The sequence below is a fragment of the Petromyzon marinus genome, chromosome 38, assembly GCF_048934315.1.
Source record: "Petromyzon marinus isolate PM22_M1 ecotype Great Lakes invasive population chromosome 38, UKy_Petmar_22M1.pri1.0, whole genome shotgun sequence".
Classification (NCBI taxonomy): Eukaryota; Metazoa; Chordata; class Hyperoartia; order Petromyzontiformes; family Petromyzontidae; genus Petromyzon; species Petromyzon marinus.
In genome coordinates this window covers 948,641-967,164 of record NC_133704.1, presented here as the reverse complement: position 1 = coordinate 967,164, position 18,524 = coordinate 948,641, and the positions used below count along the sequence as shown (strand labels likewise).

The 18,524-nt window shown below is 45.7% G+C and overlaps 1 protein-coding gene across 7 annotated transcripts in view; it reads left to right on the top strand.

Moving 5' to 3' along the window:
• LOC116950294 (kinase suppressor of Ras 2-like) overlaps window positions 1-18,524 on the top strand; it is a 136,693-nt gene continuing 118,169 nt past the window's right edge. For 6 of the 7 annotated variants that reach the window (XM_032968004.2, XM_032968005.2, XM_076072483.1 and 3 more), the window contains exon 1: window positions 1-1,773. In XM_032968004.2, the coding sequence (XP_032823895.1) occupies window positions 1,624-1,773 (150 nt within the window). In that variant the 5' untranslated portion in view covers window positions 1-1,623. The remainder of the gene's footprint in view (window positions 1,774-18,524) is intronic. The other variant, XM_076072481.1, reaches the window with a different exon arrangement.

The following is an 18,524-nucleotide window of genomic DNA, read 5'->3' as shown; positions in this document are numbered from 1 at the left end:
CGCCTGTTGTGTGCTAAGTGCGAGCGGCCAATAAGAGCCGCAGTGTTTATCAAGTTACCGCGACCTGCAACTCGCGCGCACACACACACAGAGGAAGTTTCACGCAGACAGGAAGTGAGAGAGGGGAGAGATGCAGTGAGGAAGAGAAAGGGGAGAGACATCGGCGGTGATACGAGGCGAGGGAAAGCAAGCGACACGCGGAGCGGAGAGAGAAAAACAGGGGCAGGAGACGAGGGGAAGACGCGGCGAGAGACGTGGAGAGAAAAAGCGACGGAACGAGGAGCAGAGAGACGGGGAGGGTGACCCGACTGTTGGCCGACTGCTGTCACCACTCTCCAGCTGTCTCCCGGGAGCACGGGGGACAGGGGGAGGAGGAGGAGAGGGAGGGATAGGGGCAGGGAAAAGTCAGCACCGGGGATTTAACCCAGTCGACTAAGACGTCGCATGCGAGTGTGAACGATTTGGGGCGAAAACTCGCCGGGGGCGGGGGCCCTTAAGGGCCGAGTGGCCCGGGCGAGCGGGTGAGTTAGTGGGTGAGTAGGGTGAGTAGGGTGAGTTAGTGGGTGAGTAGGGTGAGTTAGTGGGTGAGTTAGTGGGTGAGTAAGGTGAGTTAGTGGGTGAGTAGGGCGAGTTAGTGGGTGAGTAGGGCGAGTTAGTGGGTGAGTTGGTGAGTTAGTGGGTGAGTTAGTGGGTGAGTTGGGTGAGTAGGGTGAGTTAGTGGGTGAGTAGGGTGAGTTAGTGGGTGAGTTAGTGGGTGAGTAGGGTGAGTTAGTGGGTGAGTTAGTGGGTGAGTTAGTGGGTGAGTAGGGTGAGTTAGTGGGTGAGTTAGTGGGTGAGTTGGTGAGTTAGTGGGTGAGTTAGTGGGTCAGTAGGGTGAGTTAGTGGGTGAGTTAGTGGGTGAGTAGGGTGAGTTAGTGGGTGAGTAGGGTGAGTTAGTGGGTGAGTTAGTGGGTGAGTAGGGTGAGTTAGTGGGTGAGTTAGTGGGTGAGTAGGGTGAGTTAGTGGGTGAGTTAGTGAGTTAGCGGGTGAGTTAGTGGGTGAGTAGGGTGAGTTAGTGGGTGAGTAGGGTGAGTTAGTGGGTGAGTTAGTGGGTGAGTTAGTGGGTGAGTAGGGTGAATTAGTGGGTGAGTAGGGTGAGTAAGTGGGTGGGTAAGTGGGTGAGTTGGGTGAGTTAGTGGGTGAGTTAGTGGGTGAGTAGGGTGAGTTAGTAGGTGAGTTAGTGGGCGAGTAGGGTGAGTTAGTGGGTGAGTAGGGTAAGTGGGTGGGTTAGTAGGTGAGTAGGGTGAGTTAGTGGGTGAGTTAGTGGGTGGGTTAGTGGGTGAGTAGGGTGAGTTAGTGGGTGAGTAGGGTTAGTGGGTGAGTAGGGTGAGTTAGTGGGTGAGTAGGGTGAGTTAGTGGGTGGGTTAGTGGGTGAGTTAGTGGGTGAGTAGGGTGGGTTAGTGGGTGAGTAGGGTGAGTTAGTGGGTGGGTTAGTGGGTGAGTTAGTGGGTGAGTAGGGTGAGTTAGTGGGTGAGTTAGTGGGTGAGTTAGTGGGTGAGTAGGGTGAGTTAGTGGGTGAGTAGGGTGAGTTAGTGGGTGAGTTAGTGGGTGAGTAGGGTGAGTTAGTGGGTGGTGTTGGTGACAATGGCTCAGGTGGGCAGCGCGAAGCAGGCGGCAGACAAGTGCGAGCAGCTGCAATGCATGATCGACATCAGCCTCGCCAGCCTGGAGGGACTCAGGACCAAGTGCGCCTCCTCCAGCGACCTGGCACGCCACGAGATCGAGACCCTGGAGGTAAAGACCCTCAGCACCTGCACAGCGACACAAACCGTGGCTGCGGGGGAGTAGGGCTGCCACATCACATTACTGCTGCTCCATGTGAAGCCACATCACACCACAACTGCCCCACGGCACATCATGTTACGTCACATCGCAGCGCCGCAATGACACATCACACCACACGTCATCACACCACACTGCACATCACACCACACTGCACATCACACATCATCACACCACACATCACACCACACTGCACATCACACCGCACAGCACATCACACTGCACATCATCACACCACACATCATCACACCACACATCATCACACCACACTGCACATCACACCACACTGCGCATCACACCGCACATCATCACACCACACGTCATCACACCACATATGATCACACCACACTGCACATCACACCACACGGCACATCACACCACACATCACACCACACATCATCACACCACACTGCACATCACACCGCACAGCACATCACACCGCACATCACACCACACATCACACCACACCACACTGCACACCACACTGCACATCACACCACACCACACTGCACACCACACTGCACATCACACCACACATCATCACACCACACTGCACATCACACATCATCACACCACACATCACACCACACTGCACATCACACCGCACAGCACATCACACTGCACATCATCACACCACACATCATCACACCACACATCAGCACACCACACTGCACATCACACCGCACATCACACCACACTGCACATCACACCGCACATCACACCACACGGCACATCACATCACACGGCACATCATCACACCACACTGCACATCATCACACCACACTGCACATCACACCACACAGCATATCACACCGCACATCACACCGCACATCACACCACACGGCACATCACACCGCACATCACACTGCACATCACACCACATCACACGGCACATCACACCGCACATAACACCACAGGGCACATCACACGGCACATCATCACACCACACTGCACATCATCACAACGCCACGCCCATTCACAGGGGATCGCATCACACACTTGCACGTTCTGTAACACCACCCCAGTAAACATGGAACGTTGGTGTCCAACAGTTCCAACCACATGCCGACGTTGACGCAACGTCGGTATGTGGTTGAAGTCACATGGGACACTCCCATTCATTCACATCACACAACGCCGTTCCGTCTACTTTCCACCACAACCCACTTGGAGCCGCATCAAATCACAGCCTATACCCCTCGTCAGACCATGCCCCATCACAACCACATGCAATGCAACGTCAGATCATGTAACTCCATCCCACCATATTATGGTTTGTCGCGCCTGCCTTAATAGGTGCTCACTGACAGCACACTTTCGGTCTAAAAGTACACGTGTTAAACGTTAACACTGGGATCTAACTCGGGTTAAATCACTCGGTCTGCTGCGGACTCTGGCTCTCTATATTTGTCCGTGTGCCGGCGGCCTTTGAAGGTGCTCGCTGACAGAACCTGCCCCAACAACAGTCTATGCAGCCTATACTGTACTGTAGATCACATTGCACATGCTGTGTATACTGTTTGAAACAAGTCTATGCTATATCAAATTGTGCATTCAGTTATCTTAATAAACCGTCTTTCCGATATTATTTTTGTTGATGGGGTTTTTTTGTTAAGTTTACAGATTAAAAAAACGGAGTAATTCGGCCATGCAGTTACAGTATATAGCACAAGTTCTCTGTAATTCGCAACTGTGCACCTATCTCGCTTAAATGTCGAGGATAATCACACCACGACAGCACCGCACACAGCTACAATACGAGTCGGTATGTAACGCAGTGCGTGTATAAACAAGTGTGTTGCAGAGTATTTATATACAGGAACATTAGCGAATCTTGTTTCATCTGCAACGCATGGACATCACAGAGCGTGTTGATGCCATTGCTGCTGCTGCCCGACACGTGCTGGGGGTGTGACGACTCCGATCCGGTGTCGTGTCGATTTGCGATCGAACGATTCGATTCAAACCTCGATCATTGACAGTGTGGTGAATATTCTTAACTCTTTCGGTAAAGTCACGTTGAAGGGAAACAATAAAATAATACGATGAGCTGTCGAAGTGTCACGCAGAACCCATTAAACTTGCGACAACCGACTCGAAATATAATCGATTACGATACACCACGTGTGAGTCAATGCGTGTGCAGTGACCTCGACTATTCTAGTAATCGATGAGTTTGTAGAAATATATTTATAAAACTGAGAAACTACTGCATTTTTATTTTACCAGGTAAGCCCCACTGAGTTATGTAAAACTATAAATTGTTTATTTGACCAGGTAAAGACCCACTGTGCAACGCAGCTCTTATTCAGAAGCGACCCGACCACAATTGATATCTTCATCAAGTGGAGATGTATATACTCTAAACACGCGATGTTGATTCTAAACGTGGATCACGGGGAGAGAGACACGCAAACTCCAATACTGTACACAGTATACACCGCCTGAACCAACGATTCCCTGCATACCAGGCGAGGTAGTTAACATCGTTATACACTTTAATTAATATGCCTGAGTGGACGTCTTTATAGAGCAGAGTGTGCATATTTTAGTCTAAAGGTAACGTCATGCCATGACGGTGTGTAATTGTTTTAAAGTGCAGTGTATTGTGCACCCGTGTTAAGTGACCCCTGTGTACTGTTGTGGTAACAGGAGCGTCACACCACGCCACGTTTCTCGGCGTAACTTATACTGCTAAGAATATCTATTGAGCCTAGTACCTACATGACCGTCTTTACATCACACTATTGAACAATATATCACAGCTTAAACCATCGCAATGCCACCTTTATTGGCAAAACATCGCAATGATTAAATGATACCGTACCTGCAAAGTGCATGAGTCCTGGCACTCTTCGAAACGAGTCTTGAGACTCAGTGAAGCTATCACGGCTAAACGAGCGAAATAATAATATAGTTGAGAGTATGAAACAGCACGACGCATGCCGTTTTTTTTAAAATATACAAAGTGGTGTGAAGTAATGCATGTCATGTAGACAGTGATGATGATTTGGTATGCGATGTGGGACGAACTCTCACACTGCACTGAAAGTACCGAAGAAAAACAGTTGCTTGGACGTTTGACATTGGTTTGACATTGTAATGTAGATAGATGATCATACACACGAGACTCAGTCTAACCTGTAGCATATGGAACTCGTGCGTGTAAACATTGCACTGTGTACCGAATATAAGGTTGCTAATGCTGCACGTGCATGCGTGGTGATCAACGTGTCATGGACTGCATGTGCAAATTCAGAACAATACGCAGCACTGTGTAATGTAACACATTGGTTTGTAAAGTATTTGCAAGACATTGTAATGCACTGATGCACATGGCAATGTCATGTCATTTAAGCAGATTGCTACGGCGGAAGAGGTAGTTGTGATGAATGTGGCTGCCTCTAGTGACTGATGCACTGTGTGCTGTCACTACAAGTACACAGTACACAGTGTACTGTGTATTGTTGTGTCCAATGCAAGGAAATATACGTACAGTATTCATACACACTGCTTGTGATATAGTGTAAAGTTGAGTGTATACTGGCATGTGTATTGTACACAGTACACACATACTGTATGTGCACTCTTGCTTAATGTTGTCGTGTGTATGTAGCTTACACATTCATGTCCCGATTGTGTATATACATTCACGTCCTGGCCAACTAAAAAATATACCTTCATAGCTAATCGGATTCCTCCAGCCTGAACAAAATTCTGATGATTCTGATGTACGTCGTACATACTGTGTGTAGTATGATATCGCACTCTGTCTTGCATTATAGGGCGTGGGGAGGCCTTTGTCCAGCAGTGGATTGAGAATGGGGTCTACATGTACACAATGTATCTTGCTAGCCCTTCAGGGCGGTATAGTGTGCGTGTGTGTCTGGTGAGTACCACTCATGACTGTGTACATTTTACAGTCGTGCCGTGCTGTGTAATGTGTGCTGGGTACAGGATTGCGTGGCGCAGTGTAACGCATGGAATGACGCGTGTGTTATACGGTGTACACGTGCAGCTGTCGTGTTAATCCACTGCTGAATGAAGGTCTCCCCACGACGTTGCGGGTCGTGGGAGATTGACCATACTTCACCACGCCGGTTAGTGCGGGTTGGTTGACAGAAAGCAGCACTACCATCTACTGCACACGATGCCTATGTATGTCGGACTTCTTTCTCACCGTACAGAGCCAACCTAGCCAACCGTGCTAGAACAACGCCTGTACTCATAATAAAGGTTTTTGGGTTAGATCGCGTTATTTGTAAATGTGTCGCAACCCTCCACCACCCGACACGGCCAATCAGTAAAAAAATGTGTCACGTTGACAAAAGGCAAATAGTTCACTACTTTAGACCACAACATTTACAATTTGAGTACGACGTTCCTGGATATTTTGCTTGGACGCGGTCAAAATGGCAAAAGAACACCACACAGCGTCTATAGCGCAAGGGAGCGCACACGGATGCCTGCACCTGAATGTTGATTCGCATCATCACCCAGCACAGAAATCCTCTCTCATCAAGACGCTCATACATCGGGCAAAGACAGTGTCAGATGGTGAAAGTTTAAGGAAAGAGATTAAACATGTTAAAGAAGCATGAAGAATAAATGGCAACAATAATGCTCAAATTAACAGAGCATCGAATGCCAAATCAAGATCGAACTACAATACTGCTGAAAGTGATCAGATTATCAAAACTATTAAAATGCCTAATTCTAGATTTGAAGTTTTCGTGACTGCAATGATCTCTTTGGTTCTTTCGGTAAAGTCACGTTATTTATTTATTAGGTAATTTTTTACCGAATAAATAATTTCTATTTTTTACCTACGTGACTTTACCGAAATAATTAAAATACCATATATCGCGGGAGTTACTGACAAATTAGCCCGTGTTTTGCAAAAGCAAAACATTAAAGTGCGATTTGGTACGGTACACAAAATTCAAAAACTAGTGTCTTGTACTAAAGATGAATTACCGAAGTTGTCAACAGAAGATGTATATTGGATCAATTGCTTATGCGGTGTTATCTTGGACAGACGGGACGTAACAGCGTAAGAATAAAAGAACACCAAAGGAACATTACATTTTCCCAAACACAGCTGTCAGCAGTGGCAGAGAATGCTTGCCAACAAGGACATTCAATTGATTTTGATACCGTTGAAGTGTTATGCAGAACTAATTATTACTGGCCAAGATTAGTTAGAGAATCAATTTAAATTGAGAATAATTCAAATAATTTCAATCACTGTGATAGCTAGAGACTCTGCGCAGCCTGGAACCGTATTATTAAGTAATACACAACACATTGCAATTCCTTACAGGTGAGTCACATGCTAAGTGGCTGATTACTGATCTATTACATAATTGCACACACCCCCACCCCTGATCTCGAATCCTGTTGGGGTTCAACAATTATGACGTAATCCTGCACTATTTAAGACCGGAAGCAGGTGGATGGCTTCACTATTCTGGCAAATCGCCTAAAGATGCTGGATGTAATTTCCAGCGAAACGGCGTACTACTCAAATATGAATAATACTGGTCGCGAAGGCCTACGTGTTAAACACCTATACCACATGCCCTGAACATGGTTGTTACCCATCTAAGCAATATCCAGGTTCAGCCCTGTTTAGCCTCTGAGAACTTGCCGGATCTAATGCAGATCTCACCATTGCTGAGCACAGGTCCAAATAATGTTTAACAAACTAGTTTGTGTACTTTGCATACAGAGGACAAAGACAGTCCTGCACTCCATCATCCTTAACAGAGGCAGCCAAATGCACATTATTGACTGTGTTGTGTGTTATACTGTACTACATATAGTCTGTACTACTGCATGTTGTACAACCCTGTCACACTGTGGACAATTTAAGGGCAGTCCATCCCGCAAACGGGGTGACGTGACATCTGACCTTTACACTCGGCTAACCCTCGCCGAAGCCACTGCTGTTCTGGTGTAGGTTTAATAGTACAATCATGACCTGTCACCAAGTCTATACCCTACTCAAGAAGCACAGTGCTGTGTGGCAAGTGCCACTCGAACCGAATCCTTGGCCACCCCCTTTCACCGTCCAAAACCATAGTGGTGAAGTATGGCCAAACGCACCTCACGAAACCCGACACGTGGTGGGAAGGCCATTCATCCAGCAGAGGACTAACAAAAGGAGTGTAAATGAAGTTAAATTCATTGTTACAGTACACCAGAGCACATGCTGTCGGTCGGTTACATTTTCTCAAATGTGTGTTGTGGGTGGCCTGAGCCACGGGAGCCGCAATGCCCTTCTGCAGAAAATTTTGATGGGGCAATTTTTGGCACCATGCACCAATGGCCATGTGCTTTTGACACATTTTCGCGTCTCGTTTAAAACTCGTGGTTTTCTGGCCTGCACTTTTATTCTGTCATCATGGGTTATTTCTCGTCATTTTCAGATTTGAAGCGTACGCTGTTGTAGGTTGCTAAGCAAGTATTGTGTGTGTTGTGTCATTAGGGCACACAGAATGGAGCCATTAGCTCTGTGTGTAATCTACACCACCACCCGCCATGAACGTGCATAGGGCCGGTGCTGTAACCCTAATAATTCCACTGATACATTAACTCGAGTCGTGTGTGTGTGTGTGTGCCAGATAAATACAGGAGAGTCACGATTATCACATTCAGACTTTATGCGTAAAAATCATCAGTATCACCCAGGAGCGTCTCAAGGGTATAATGTTGGTGTCAGGGGTTAGCAGCGTTAGGGATAGAGGTAGCGGAGGAGGTGGTGGTGCTGGTGATCGGGTTATAGTGTTGGAAACAATGTTGTTGTTGGGGGTAGGGTTGGGGGATATGGTCGGTTTTGGGGTGGGGGTTGGTGTTGGGGATAGAGTTAGTATTGGGGATAGAGTTAGTGTTGGGGATAGAGTTAGTGTTGGGGATAGAGTTAGTGTTGGGGATAGAGTTAGTGTTGGGGCTAGAGTTAGTGTTTGGGATCAAGTTAGTGTTGGGGATAGAGTTAGTGTTGGGGATAGAGTTAGTGTTTGGGATCGAGTTAGTGTTTGGGATCGAGTTAGTGTTGGGGATAGAGTTAGTGTTGGGGATAGAGTTAGTGTTGGGGATAGAGTTAGTGTTGGGGATAGAGTTAGTGTTGGGGATAGAGTTAGTGTTGGGGATAGAGTTAGTGTTTGGGATCGAGTTAGTGTTGGGCGTATGATTAGGGTTGGTGTTCGGGATCGAGTTGGTGTTGTGGTTAGGGTTCGTGTTAAGGGATAGGGTTAAGTACAATACAGTATCGGGTTGGTCTTATGGGTACACGGTGTAGTATACTCGAGTTGCACTGTACAAGTGATAGGGTTCGTGCTCATGCCGTACAGTAACAGTGGGAATGTTACGGATACGCCAGGGATCATACACGCATGACCCTTCGTGGAGTATGATACCGGCAACTCCCATGACATCAACATGGCGTGGGGAGAGAGGCCTTCATCCACGGCTGGATTGGGCATTGGCGTGGAATGTATTTTGGCAACTTCCGGCGCAAAAGAAGTTCAACACACGTACGTGTAGCATCGGGGATAATCCACGAATATATAGCGATATATTGGTGAATTATTATTGTTAGCCAGGCTCAATTACTGAGTGTGAGGGGTATGTGCCATAGGCGTGGGGCTGGGGGATGAACAGGTGAAGAAGGCATTGGGTGTTCCAGACAACTTCGCAGGTTGCAGTCCTCCCCACTCACTGGAGAATGAACACTGCGGCCGCCCTTTATTTAGCAGTGGGCCAGGAGAACCTGTCAAGATTGATCACTTTAGCAACGGGTAGGGCGAGGGGGTATGCTGACTTTGATAAGAGAGTACACAGTGAAGCGCACACATGGAATATAAGAGAATACTGTACAGCGTGACATAAGAATGACAACAAAATGTGCGGTTGGCAAACCACGCTCTGTGCTGTGCGGTGGGCAAAGATGTTATTGTTAGAATCACGGTGTTACTTGTTTTTGTGGACTGTGTGTTGTACATGTACTGTACGGTAGAGGTCTTTGCCAGTCCACTGCCGTGACCCACACTTCACCGCGCTGGTCAGTGTGGGATGGTGAAAGTGGGAAGCATAGCCGTGGAAGTATAGAAGAACAGTACAACATATCCTGTCACCCACCCCGTAAAGCCCTGTGTTATTCACACTGCTGTATATGAATTGTGGCACGCGTAACGTCAAGAAGTGCATCTCCAAGAAGCATCGGAGATTCAATAATAATATACATTTATTTGTAAGGCGCCTTCCACGAATGTGTCAAGGTGCCAATTATTTCTCCAGGAGAGCCTCAATGAGTCCTCAATGTACTTTTTTTAGGCGCGTCCATGAATCTGAGATTGGCCGCTTGTGGGAGGAAAACCGGAGAATTCGCAGAAGACCCAGGAGCGCGCTGTAGATGACGGCGTGACGGTCAGCACCGCCATCTCCTGGCCACACCACGAAGCCCCAACCTTACAACACCTGGCAAGCCCCCAGTTGACATCCAATTACTATCCAGGCTCATATGTACTTATCTTCTGATAGCAGACAACAAGGTTGGGTGATTTGGTCGAAGGCAAATGCGAGTTGCGGGTAAAAATCCATGGTCAGGGACATACAGTATTACCACATGCATTTCAAGTTGGCAACTAAACGAGGAAATGATTTGTAAATCGTGCGTGTTTTTTTTTGCTTGCTGACTGTACGACAGAGAAAAACCACGCAATCGCACGTGTTCATCACAATGGGCGACCGCACGGTGACCGCGTGCGCGCGCTTGAATTCTGAGTGCTGTGTTGGTGCGCGTGATGGCAAGCCTAGGCAGGCATGCAGTCAGCAGAAGGAAGCACACTCCTGATGGATGAGCTTCGTTTAGACAGGTGAGCGGGGCATGGGGATCCATTCTATTATTTTGCAATGGAGACCAGGGAAGCAAGCCATTTGTTGGGTGCAGATTTGGCCAAACAGTGCATTGCAGGAACCTCCCGAAAATAGCTTTCGAGATTCTAGTGAGGTTTTCCCGGGTTAAATGCATGGTTATTCTAATTTAGATAATTACAGAATTGCACATCCATTACATTACAGAATTACAGACCCATTAGCCTCTTATCGCACGCGTGTAAAGTGTTCACGAATATCACAGGGCACCATATGGCCATGTAGAATCCAACCACAAGGGTTCAAGCTTGATTTAGTGTAGGTGCTTTATATTACAATTGAATACGTATATATAGTGCTACCAATCTAATTCTTGAAAAGACGAATCAATATAAAAAACCATGATTTTAACATGTGGGTTTTTGCAAACAATATTGTGATGAATCAGATTTGTTTGAGTCAGGCCACCTAATGATCTGACCACATCTGTGTCGTTCAGACCCTCCACCACCCAAAACAGCCACAATTAAATTGTCACATGTGCAGGTGCTTAACAGAGTGCCGATTCTTAATATTTCAGCTCAACGATTAAACACTAAATTTGGTTGTGAGGATAGCTCTTGAACCTACCGGTGAGCTGAAACAATAATAAAAATTGGCGAGTTAAAACACTTGCACACGTTACAAATGCCATTGTACGCAGCTTTATACTAGACTATGAAATGGCATTTGATTCAGTGAAAACGGATAAAGTCATTCAAGCTCTCGCAGCAAAAAGCATTCATGAAAAATACATGTGGATTGTTAAACTCGGTTAAAAAGATGGAACAAGCTACATTAAGGTTGTATAAAGAAGGTAACCAATTATAAATCAGAATAGGATTTGGGAGAAAACTCACCGAGGCCATTCACAGTGACACTGGGAGACATGAAATAAAGACGTAAAAATACATAGAAAAAGTATTAGACGTCTCAGATTAGCTATAAATAACCTATGGTAGTTAATGATAGGAAAATGTTGAAGAACGGAACAAAGGTGCAATGCAATGACATTATTCTGGAGGGACACAACTGGAAAACCCAATCGGGTAGTGTATATACGTTGGGAATATATTGATGGCAGACGGGGATCGAAATGACTAAATAGGTCAGTGAGAGCAGAACGGAAGAGTGCTCTAGGGAATTAAAATTTGAAATGAGCAACAACAGAGGAATTTCTCTCAAGAAGACAGTATGAACTCGATGCGTATTACCTGCCGTGCCACAGATTTTGGGCATAAAAGCTGAAAAGTACATACAGTAACATAGAAAGGTATATGCTGGGAATTAGAAAGAGGAGTACCTGGTGGGGTGCATAAAAAACATCGTCACTGGGGATTCAAAGGTGGCCGGGCTTGGTGCTAGCCACCCAGCCCCTCGTGTGCCGTGCCGGCCTTCATAGGTGCTCATTAAGAGCACTTGCCCCAACAGTCTGTTAAGGTTACACGGGGGATCTTTGTGCGTGTGTGGGTGTTTCATGCACCACACGGACATTACAGGATGCCTGTGTCAGGCGTTGAACCCTGGACCGCACGTAAAAGGGCCCCATTGGAAGGAACGCTGACAGATACAGTATGTCTATTCATCTGTCCTGAATAGCTCTACACGAAGCCGTCAACTTTGTGTGTACTGTAAACACCGACATATATTTGTATTTGCAAAGAGCCTTGCACTCTACACCATCTTTGCTGAAAAAAAGGAATAGGCCTTAGCCTTTCCGGCAATAATACAAGAGGTGTCAAGATGTTCAAACACCAAAAAGACACCTATTGCAAGGCATCAAGTCTGGATTAGCCACACATGCTAGATATACAACTTTTGCCATCAGCTGATAATTGAAAAGGAACAATGACTGGGTATTTGTAAAAAAAACCCCACCGCAAAGCTTGTGAAGTGGAGATATCATCACCTGCAGTTATCAAATGTTTGTGTGCATTGTATCGATGTATGTTGAACTTCTTTCGTACCATACATAGCCAACCGTGCTAATGAGAGTTGCAGGGGAAGGACAACAAACTAAACACAAAAAGCAGTTCTAAAGTAATGAGTTTTCATTCTAGACGATTACAAGTGCATAGCTCTAGTAGCTTCCTAATATCGGAAGGAAGTGCGTTCCAGACGCATATCTGAAAGTGCGCGATGCAGTGACCGTCTTTGTTCGACGGGTAGCCAAAATCCGCTGCGAGGATGAACGGAGGTCGCATGATGGTCTTTTCTCCTTGACGAAATCAGCAAGGTATTGTAGTAAATTTGTGGCAAGCACTTTGTATGTAATGAGTGCGACCTTATAATGTATTCAATGCAGATCAGCGAGCACCGAACGGACGTGATATCACTTTGTATACTGGATGCTGCCATAGTGTGAATGGTCAGTACACTTGACTTACAATCCAGAGGTCGCCAGTTCGATCTCCAGGCACGGCAGTTGAAACAATCGGCAGGTTTTTGTTAAATCCCACTTCCTCTGTTCACCCAGGAGTATTAAAGGGTACACTGCAGTTACAGGCCACATTTGGTGGGGTAAAGTGTGGGTACTCCCATCTCTTCAAAGAAGTATGGCTATCCTGGAAGAGTAGTCTAAAATATTCTTGTAAGAGAGGCTCTCCAGAGCTCCCTTTAGTGGAAGCCCTGCCACCAGCAGTGGCGTGATCTAGTAATTGCAGGGCTGTACCTTTCACTTTTACTCTGTATGTTATATATCATTCTGAAGACCAATTCACCCAGAGAGCAGCTGATCTCATACAAAATTTGAAGCTAAGCTTGAGCCTGGACAAGCTTGGATGGGTAACCACTGCACAAACAGGTTGTCATAGGGCTCATGGGGCGATGTAGTGGGCAGCGGATGGCAATGCAGAAAAATGCATTGTGGTGCTGTACTTGTGTACCCCCACATCTATGCTCCACACCTTCATCCCGCACTGACCAATCTGGCGAAGTATCGTCAAATAATGCTCACGTGCCGCACAAGGTGGGGAGGCTGTCATCCAGCAGCGGATTGACAGATGAGCTGCACATGTACACACATGCCACCCGGTATGCAGGATGGTATTCGTGCATTTGCCATGTAGACATTACAAACGTGTGTGACATATAAATGTACAGTCCTGTGTCAATCCACTGCTGGATGGAGGTCTCCGAAAGAAGTTTAAATCATGGGGGTTCATATTCTTAGTTTTTTCGGTAAAGTCACGTTGAAGAGAAACAACAAAATAATAAAATATATATAAATTATTTTCAAAACTAGCTTAGCTGTTATCTCAGAAAAAAATCAGACTTATACGCACCGAACTAGATCAGTTAGACAAGACACTCTACAAATCACACTTATCATTGACGGCAACAATGTCCACATCGGATTGGGAACATGTAGACAATATGACTGCCTCTTCAGCTGCTACTATGTCGACCAAATGTAAGGAAAACCTGATTTCCAAATTTAACCTCCTCTTCAACAAAAGACCGGACCCACACACCAAAAAGTTAGACATTAATAAAGTCGTAATTAATCGCAGTAACAGTTCTATTTCCGATGGTCTGAAATCCGTTTTAGCTAAAGGTCTAAACTTTGCAGTCACACCTAAACACATACCAGTTAATGATATAATTGCCCAAGTAGACGTTGCTCTCAGGGGCCTGGGTCACATCGCTGCAGACGTAGCAAGATCTGAAATCGCTGCAACCCTCAAAAACGCTAAGATGCCAGCTAGCAACCTCAGCAAAGATGAGCGTTTTGAATTATATAAATTAAAAAAGAGGAATGATATTGTAGTCCTCTCAGCTGACAAAGGCAATGCTACTGTCATCATGGATAAAATAGAATACAACAACAAAATTAAAGAATTACTCGACGATGGTAGTTATACAAAAATAAAAAGAGATCCCACCAACAGCCTCGTCACACAAACCAACAAAATAATTTCTGATTCAACCGCATTAATTGATCAATCTAAACAGTTTTCGTTGAAACCTTCTGCTGCCAGGCCAACAAGATTATACGGCTTACCAAAAATACATAAAGTAGATACACCCCTTCGTCCCATAGTCTCTACTATCGGCTCCCCCACCTACAAACTGGCTCGTTTTTTGTCTGAAATCCTGCGTCCTTTCACTGGAAAGACCACCTCTGCGGTACAAAATTCTACTCACCTGGTATCGACAATCAAGGGTATTTCCCTGTCCCCAGACGACCTGCTTGTCAGTTTTGATGTAGTTTCCTTATTCACCAAGGTTCCTGTACCTGACACCATTGCAATCATTGAAGACTTAGTTCATCAAGGACTAAACACTGAGGTACCCCCCCTCGTGAGACACTGTTTAACCAATACATACTTCACTTGGAATGGAACTTTCTACAAACAAACTGAGGGCACCCCAATGGGCTCCCCCCTTTCTCCAGTTATAGCTAACATTTTCATGGAGAAATTTGAGACTGACGCCATCCAGACTGCCACTCTGCGCCCAACCTTATGGAAGAGGTACGTGGATGACACTTTTGTCATCTGGCCACATGGCCGGCCTGCTCTAGACCAATTCTTCGACCACATCAATTCCATACACCCAGCCATCAGATTTACCATGGAAGTCGAAATAGATGGCAAGATACCTTTTTTGGATGTCCTCATTAAAAAGAGACCTGATGGTTCAATGAGCCACTCTGTCTACAGGAAAGCTACCCATACGGATGCTTATCTGAAACCAGATTCCCACCACCATCCATCACAGAAGAATTCTCTCATCAAGACTCTGTATCATAGAGCCCAATGCATATCCGACCAGGAACACATAAGCAGTGAACTCAAGCACGTACACCAAGCTCTTAGGGCTAATGGTTACTCCGACTATACAATCCGCAAAGCTATCACTCAAACCATGAAGAACAACCCTCTTGAGGAGCCTTTCAAAACCATCACTTTACCCTACATTGCTGGGATCACAAAAAAGATCTCCAAAATCTTGAATAAACACAAGATCCAGGTCCGTTTCAACACATTACATAAAATCCGTGATCTGGTTCCGTCTGTAAAAGATGTGATTCCGGACATACAATACCCTGGTGTCTACAAACTAAGTTGCCTCTGTGGTAGTAGTTACATTGGAGAAACCAAACGCCATGTCTCGGACCGCATTCGTGAACACAAAGCAGACCTTAAACACGGTAGGACCAACACCTCGGCCGTGGCAGATCATTGTTCTAATTCAGTAGGCTCACATGCCATTGACTTTTCCAAGACAGAGGTTCTTTGTAAGCCATCTGGCTTCCATGAGAGATTCGTTCATGAGGCTATCCACATATACAAGCACAGAGACAATTTCAACCGAGAAGATGGATTCTATCTTAGCAATCATTGGAAAGATTTGATAAACCATTTCAGGTCTTAATTGATTGTTCACGCTTACAGTGGCTTTCAGACAGCATACATTATAAAAAAATTCGTCTCCCCCCTCCTCTTTTCAGAATATAGATGGACTAGTCCTGGGTAAACTGCAAAATTGTTGCGCGTGGCGCTAACGTTTTTTATAAATAAATAAATGCGCCGTTTAAAAATAAATTTATGCGAACCAACACACCTGAAGACGACCGTTTGAGTTATGGTCGAAACGTCGTGAGAATTTTTTATTGGTTTATATATATTTTATTATTTTGTTGTTTCTCTTCAACGTGACTTTACCGAAAAAACTAAGAATATGAATTACTGCAGTCACGAAAGCTTTGAATCAAAATCATGGGGGTTGTTTGACCATACTTTACCACGTTGGTCAGTGTGGGTAGGTAGGTGACGGTTGCCGTGGGTGTCGGGCAACCCAGATATTTGCTGACCGCCGACATTTGGCCGTGGCTGGGTGTTAAACCGAGGCGGCCGTGTTCACAGAGAAGTGTGATAACTTCTGTTCCCTCGCACGCCGTGAGTGTGTAAGGTGCACCCGTACATGGTGCACCGTACACACAGGTGACGTGTTCTACCTGGGTCCACCACACGCGTGCGGTAGTGTTGCGGTTAATGCGCTGCGCTACAAACCCGGCTATCCGCGTTCGATTCCCGCTCACGGCCAACAGCGGAGACGATTATGTGAACCAGTGCTGGGCCTCCTCCTAGGTTTACTCAGCCTGAAATGAGTATCTGGTTGGGTGCATAAAAACATTGCTACTGGGGAGACAAAGGCGGTCGGGCGTGGTGCTGGTCATCCACCCCTTCGTGTACCGTGCCGGCCTTCATTCGGTGCTCGCTAACAGCACTTGCCCCGACAGTCTGTTAAGGCTATACAGGGGGTCTTTGTGTCGGACTACACGTGTGTATGTACTTTAATATCACAATAGTTTATGTAAACCCTATTTAGCTCACTGGTAACCTACCCCATTGCCAGTGTTAACACTGTCTGAGCCCAGGGCATTCACACGTGACTCTAAGAATCTTAACATTGTCTGAGCCCGAGGCATTTAACACTTCACCCCGGGAGTCCTGCATGTGCCGATTCTGTTACTGTCTGAATGTAGAGTGTGAACACTCCTCCTAAAACATTATGGGTAATCTTACCTTTCTTTTACTTGAAAGTACCATTATCTGTTTTTGCGTGTTTTATTAATTTCTATATTTACAGTTTTACCTCGTTATTCGAGGGATACGTTCAAGAGATGCTTGTGAATATCAAATTTCGCTGATAATGACTTTGGCCTATGAAAACCGACATTTTTAAGGAATTACCTTTAATAACCATAAGCTTTTAAATACATGAACATTATCATAACACGAAAGATATAAAATTGGTTACAATGAACATGATATAAATAAAAATAAATGTTAAGGTATTAAATCATAGTAATATTTGAAGTGACCTTAAATTATGATGATGCTATGCATCATCACTTTATCACATTCTCGCATCACATTCTCTCTCATCACTTTATCTCATCACTTTATCTCATCACCTTCTTTCTCTCTCTCTCTGGATGCAGTTGTGTAGCATTCCAGATGCAATTCGCGGATAGCCAAAATTACGGATAGCAAGTTCGTACAGCGTTTGTATACGCAGGAAAGCTTAATTGGATCTCAAGACTCTTTTCCAGGAGGGTCCTGCCAAGTTTGCACAGTAGAAGGGCGATGTTGCTGTGTGTAATCCACATCGGAGTAATTTGCAGGCAAAACCAGGTGAAACCCATGCAGAACAGGGGGGGGGGACATGCAAACTCCATGCAGAAAAGTGCCCGAGTAAGGAATTGAATCCAGGAAACGCTTGCCGTGCGGCACATTATTTATCACTGCGCCACCCGAATTGCGATGTAAAGAGGATGGTGACCTTTTGACCACCCCACTTTAAGCACGCGGACCTGAGTGACACATTCATTGCAGCAGGGTAATGGGAGAAAGCCTCACATCCTATTAGCGTCGCTAATGCTGAGCTATAAACAGACGGTCAAATCAAGTTGTTACGTGCTAAGTGTGGCAGTACTGCGAGAGATCCCTTGAATCACTGCTTGGGTTGGCATGATGCTTTTTTAACTCGGCACCTATCCACTTCAATTACGGCGCTCTGTGGTCACCTAAATTTAACACAGCTGCTCTCGCATGACACACTCAAACCGGGTGGCTGTTACAATGTGCACTGTATTTATGATGTCACAACAATTCTCCTGTGGGTTTCGATTGAATTTGGTAGTGGTGGTGCAGTGGCTAGTGCACGGCGCTGCAGTCCTAACGACCCAGGTTCGATTCCTCGCCACAGTTGTTCATCGCCGGTGCAATATGAACCTAGCTTGTGCTGCTTGTCAGCGTAATGCCACACACCTCCGATTA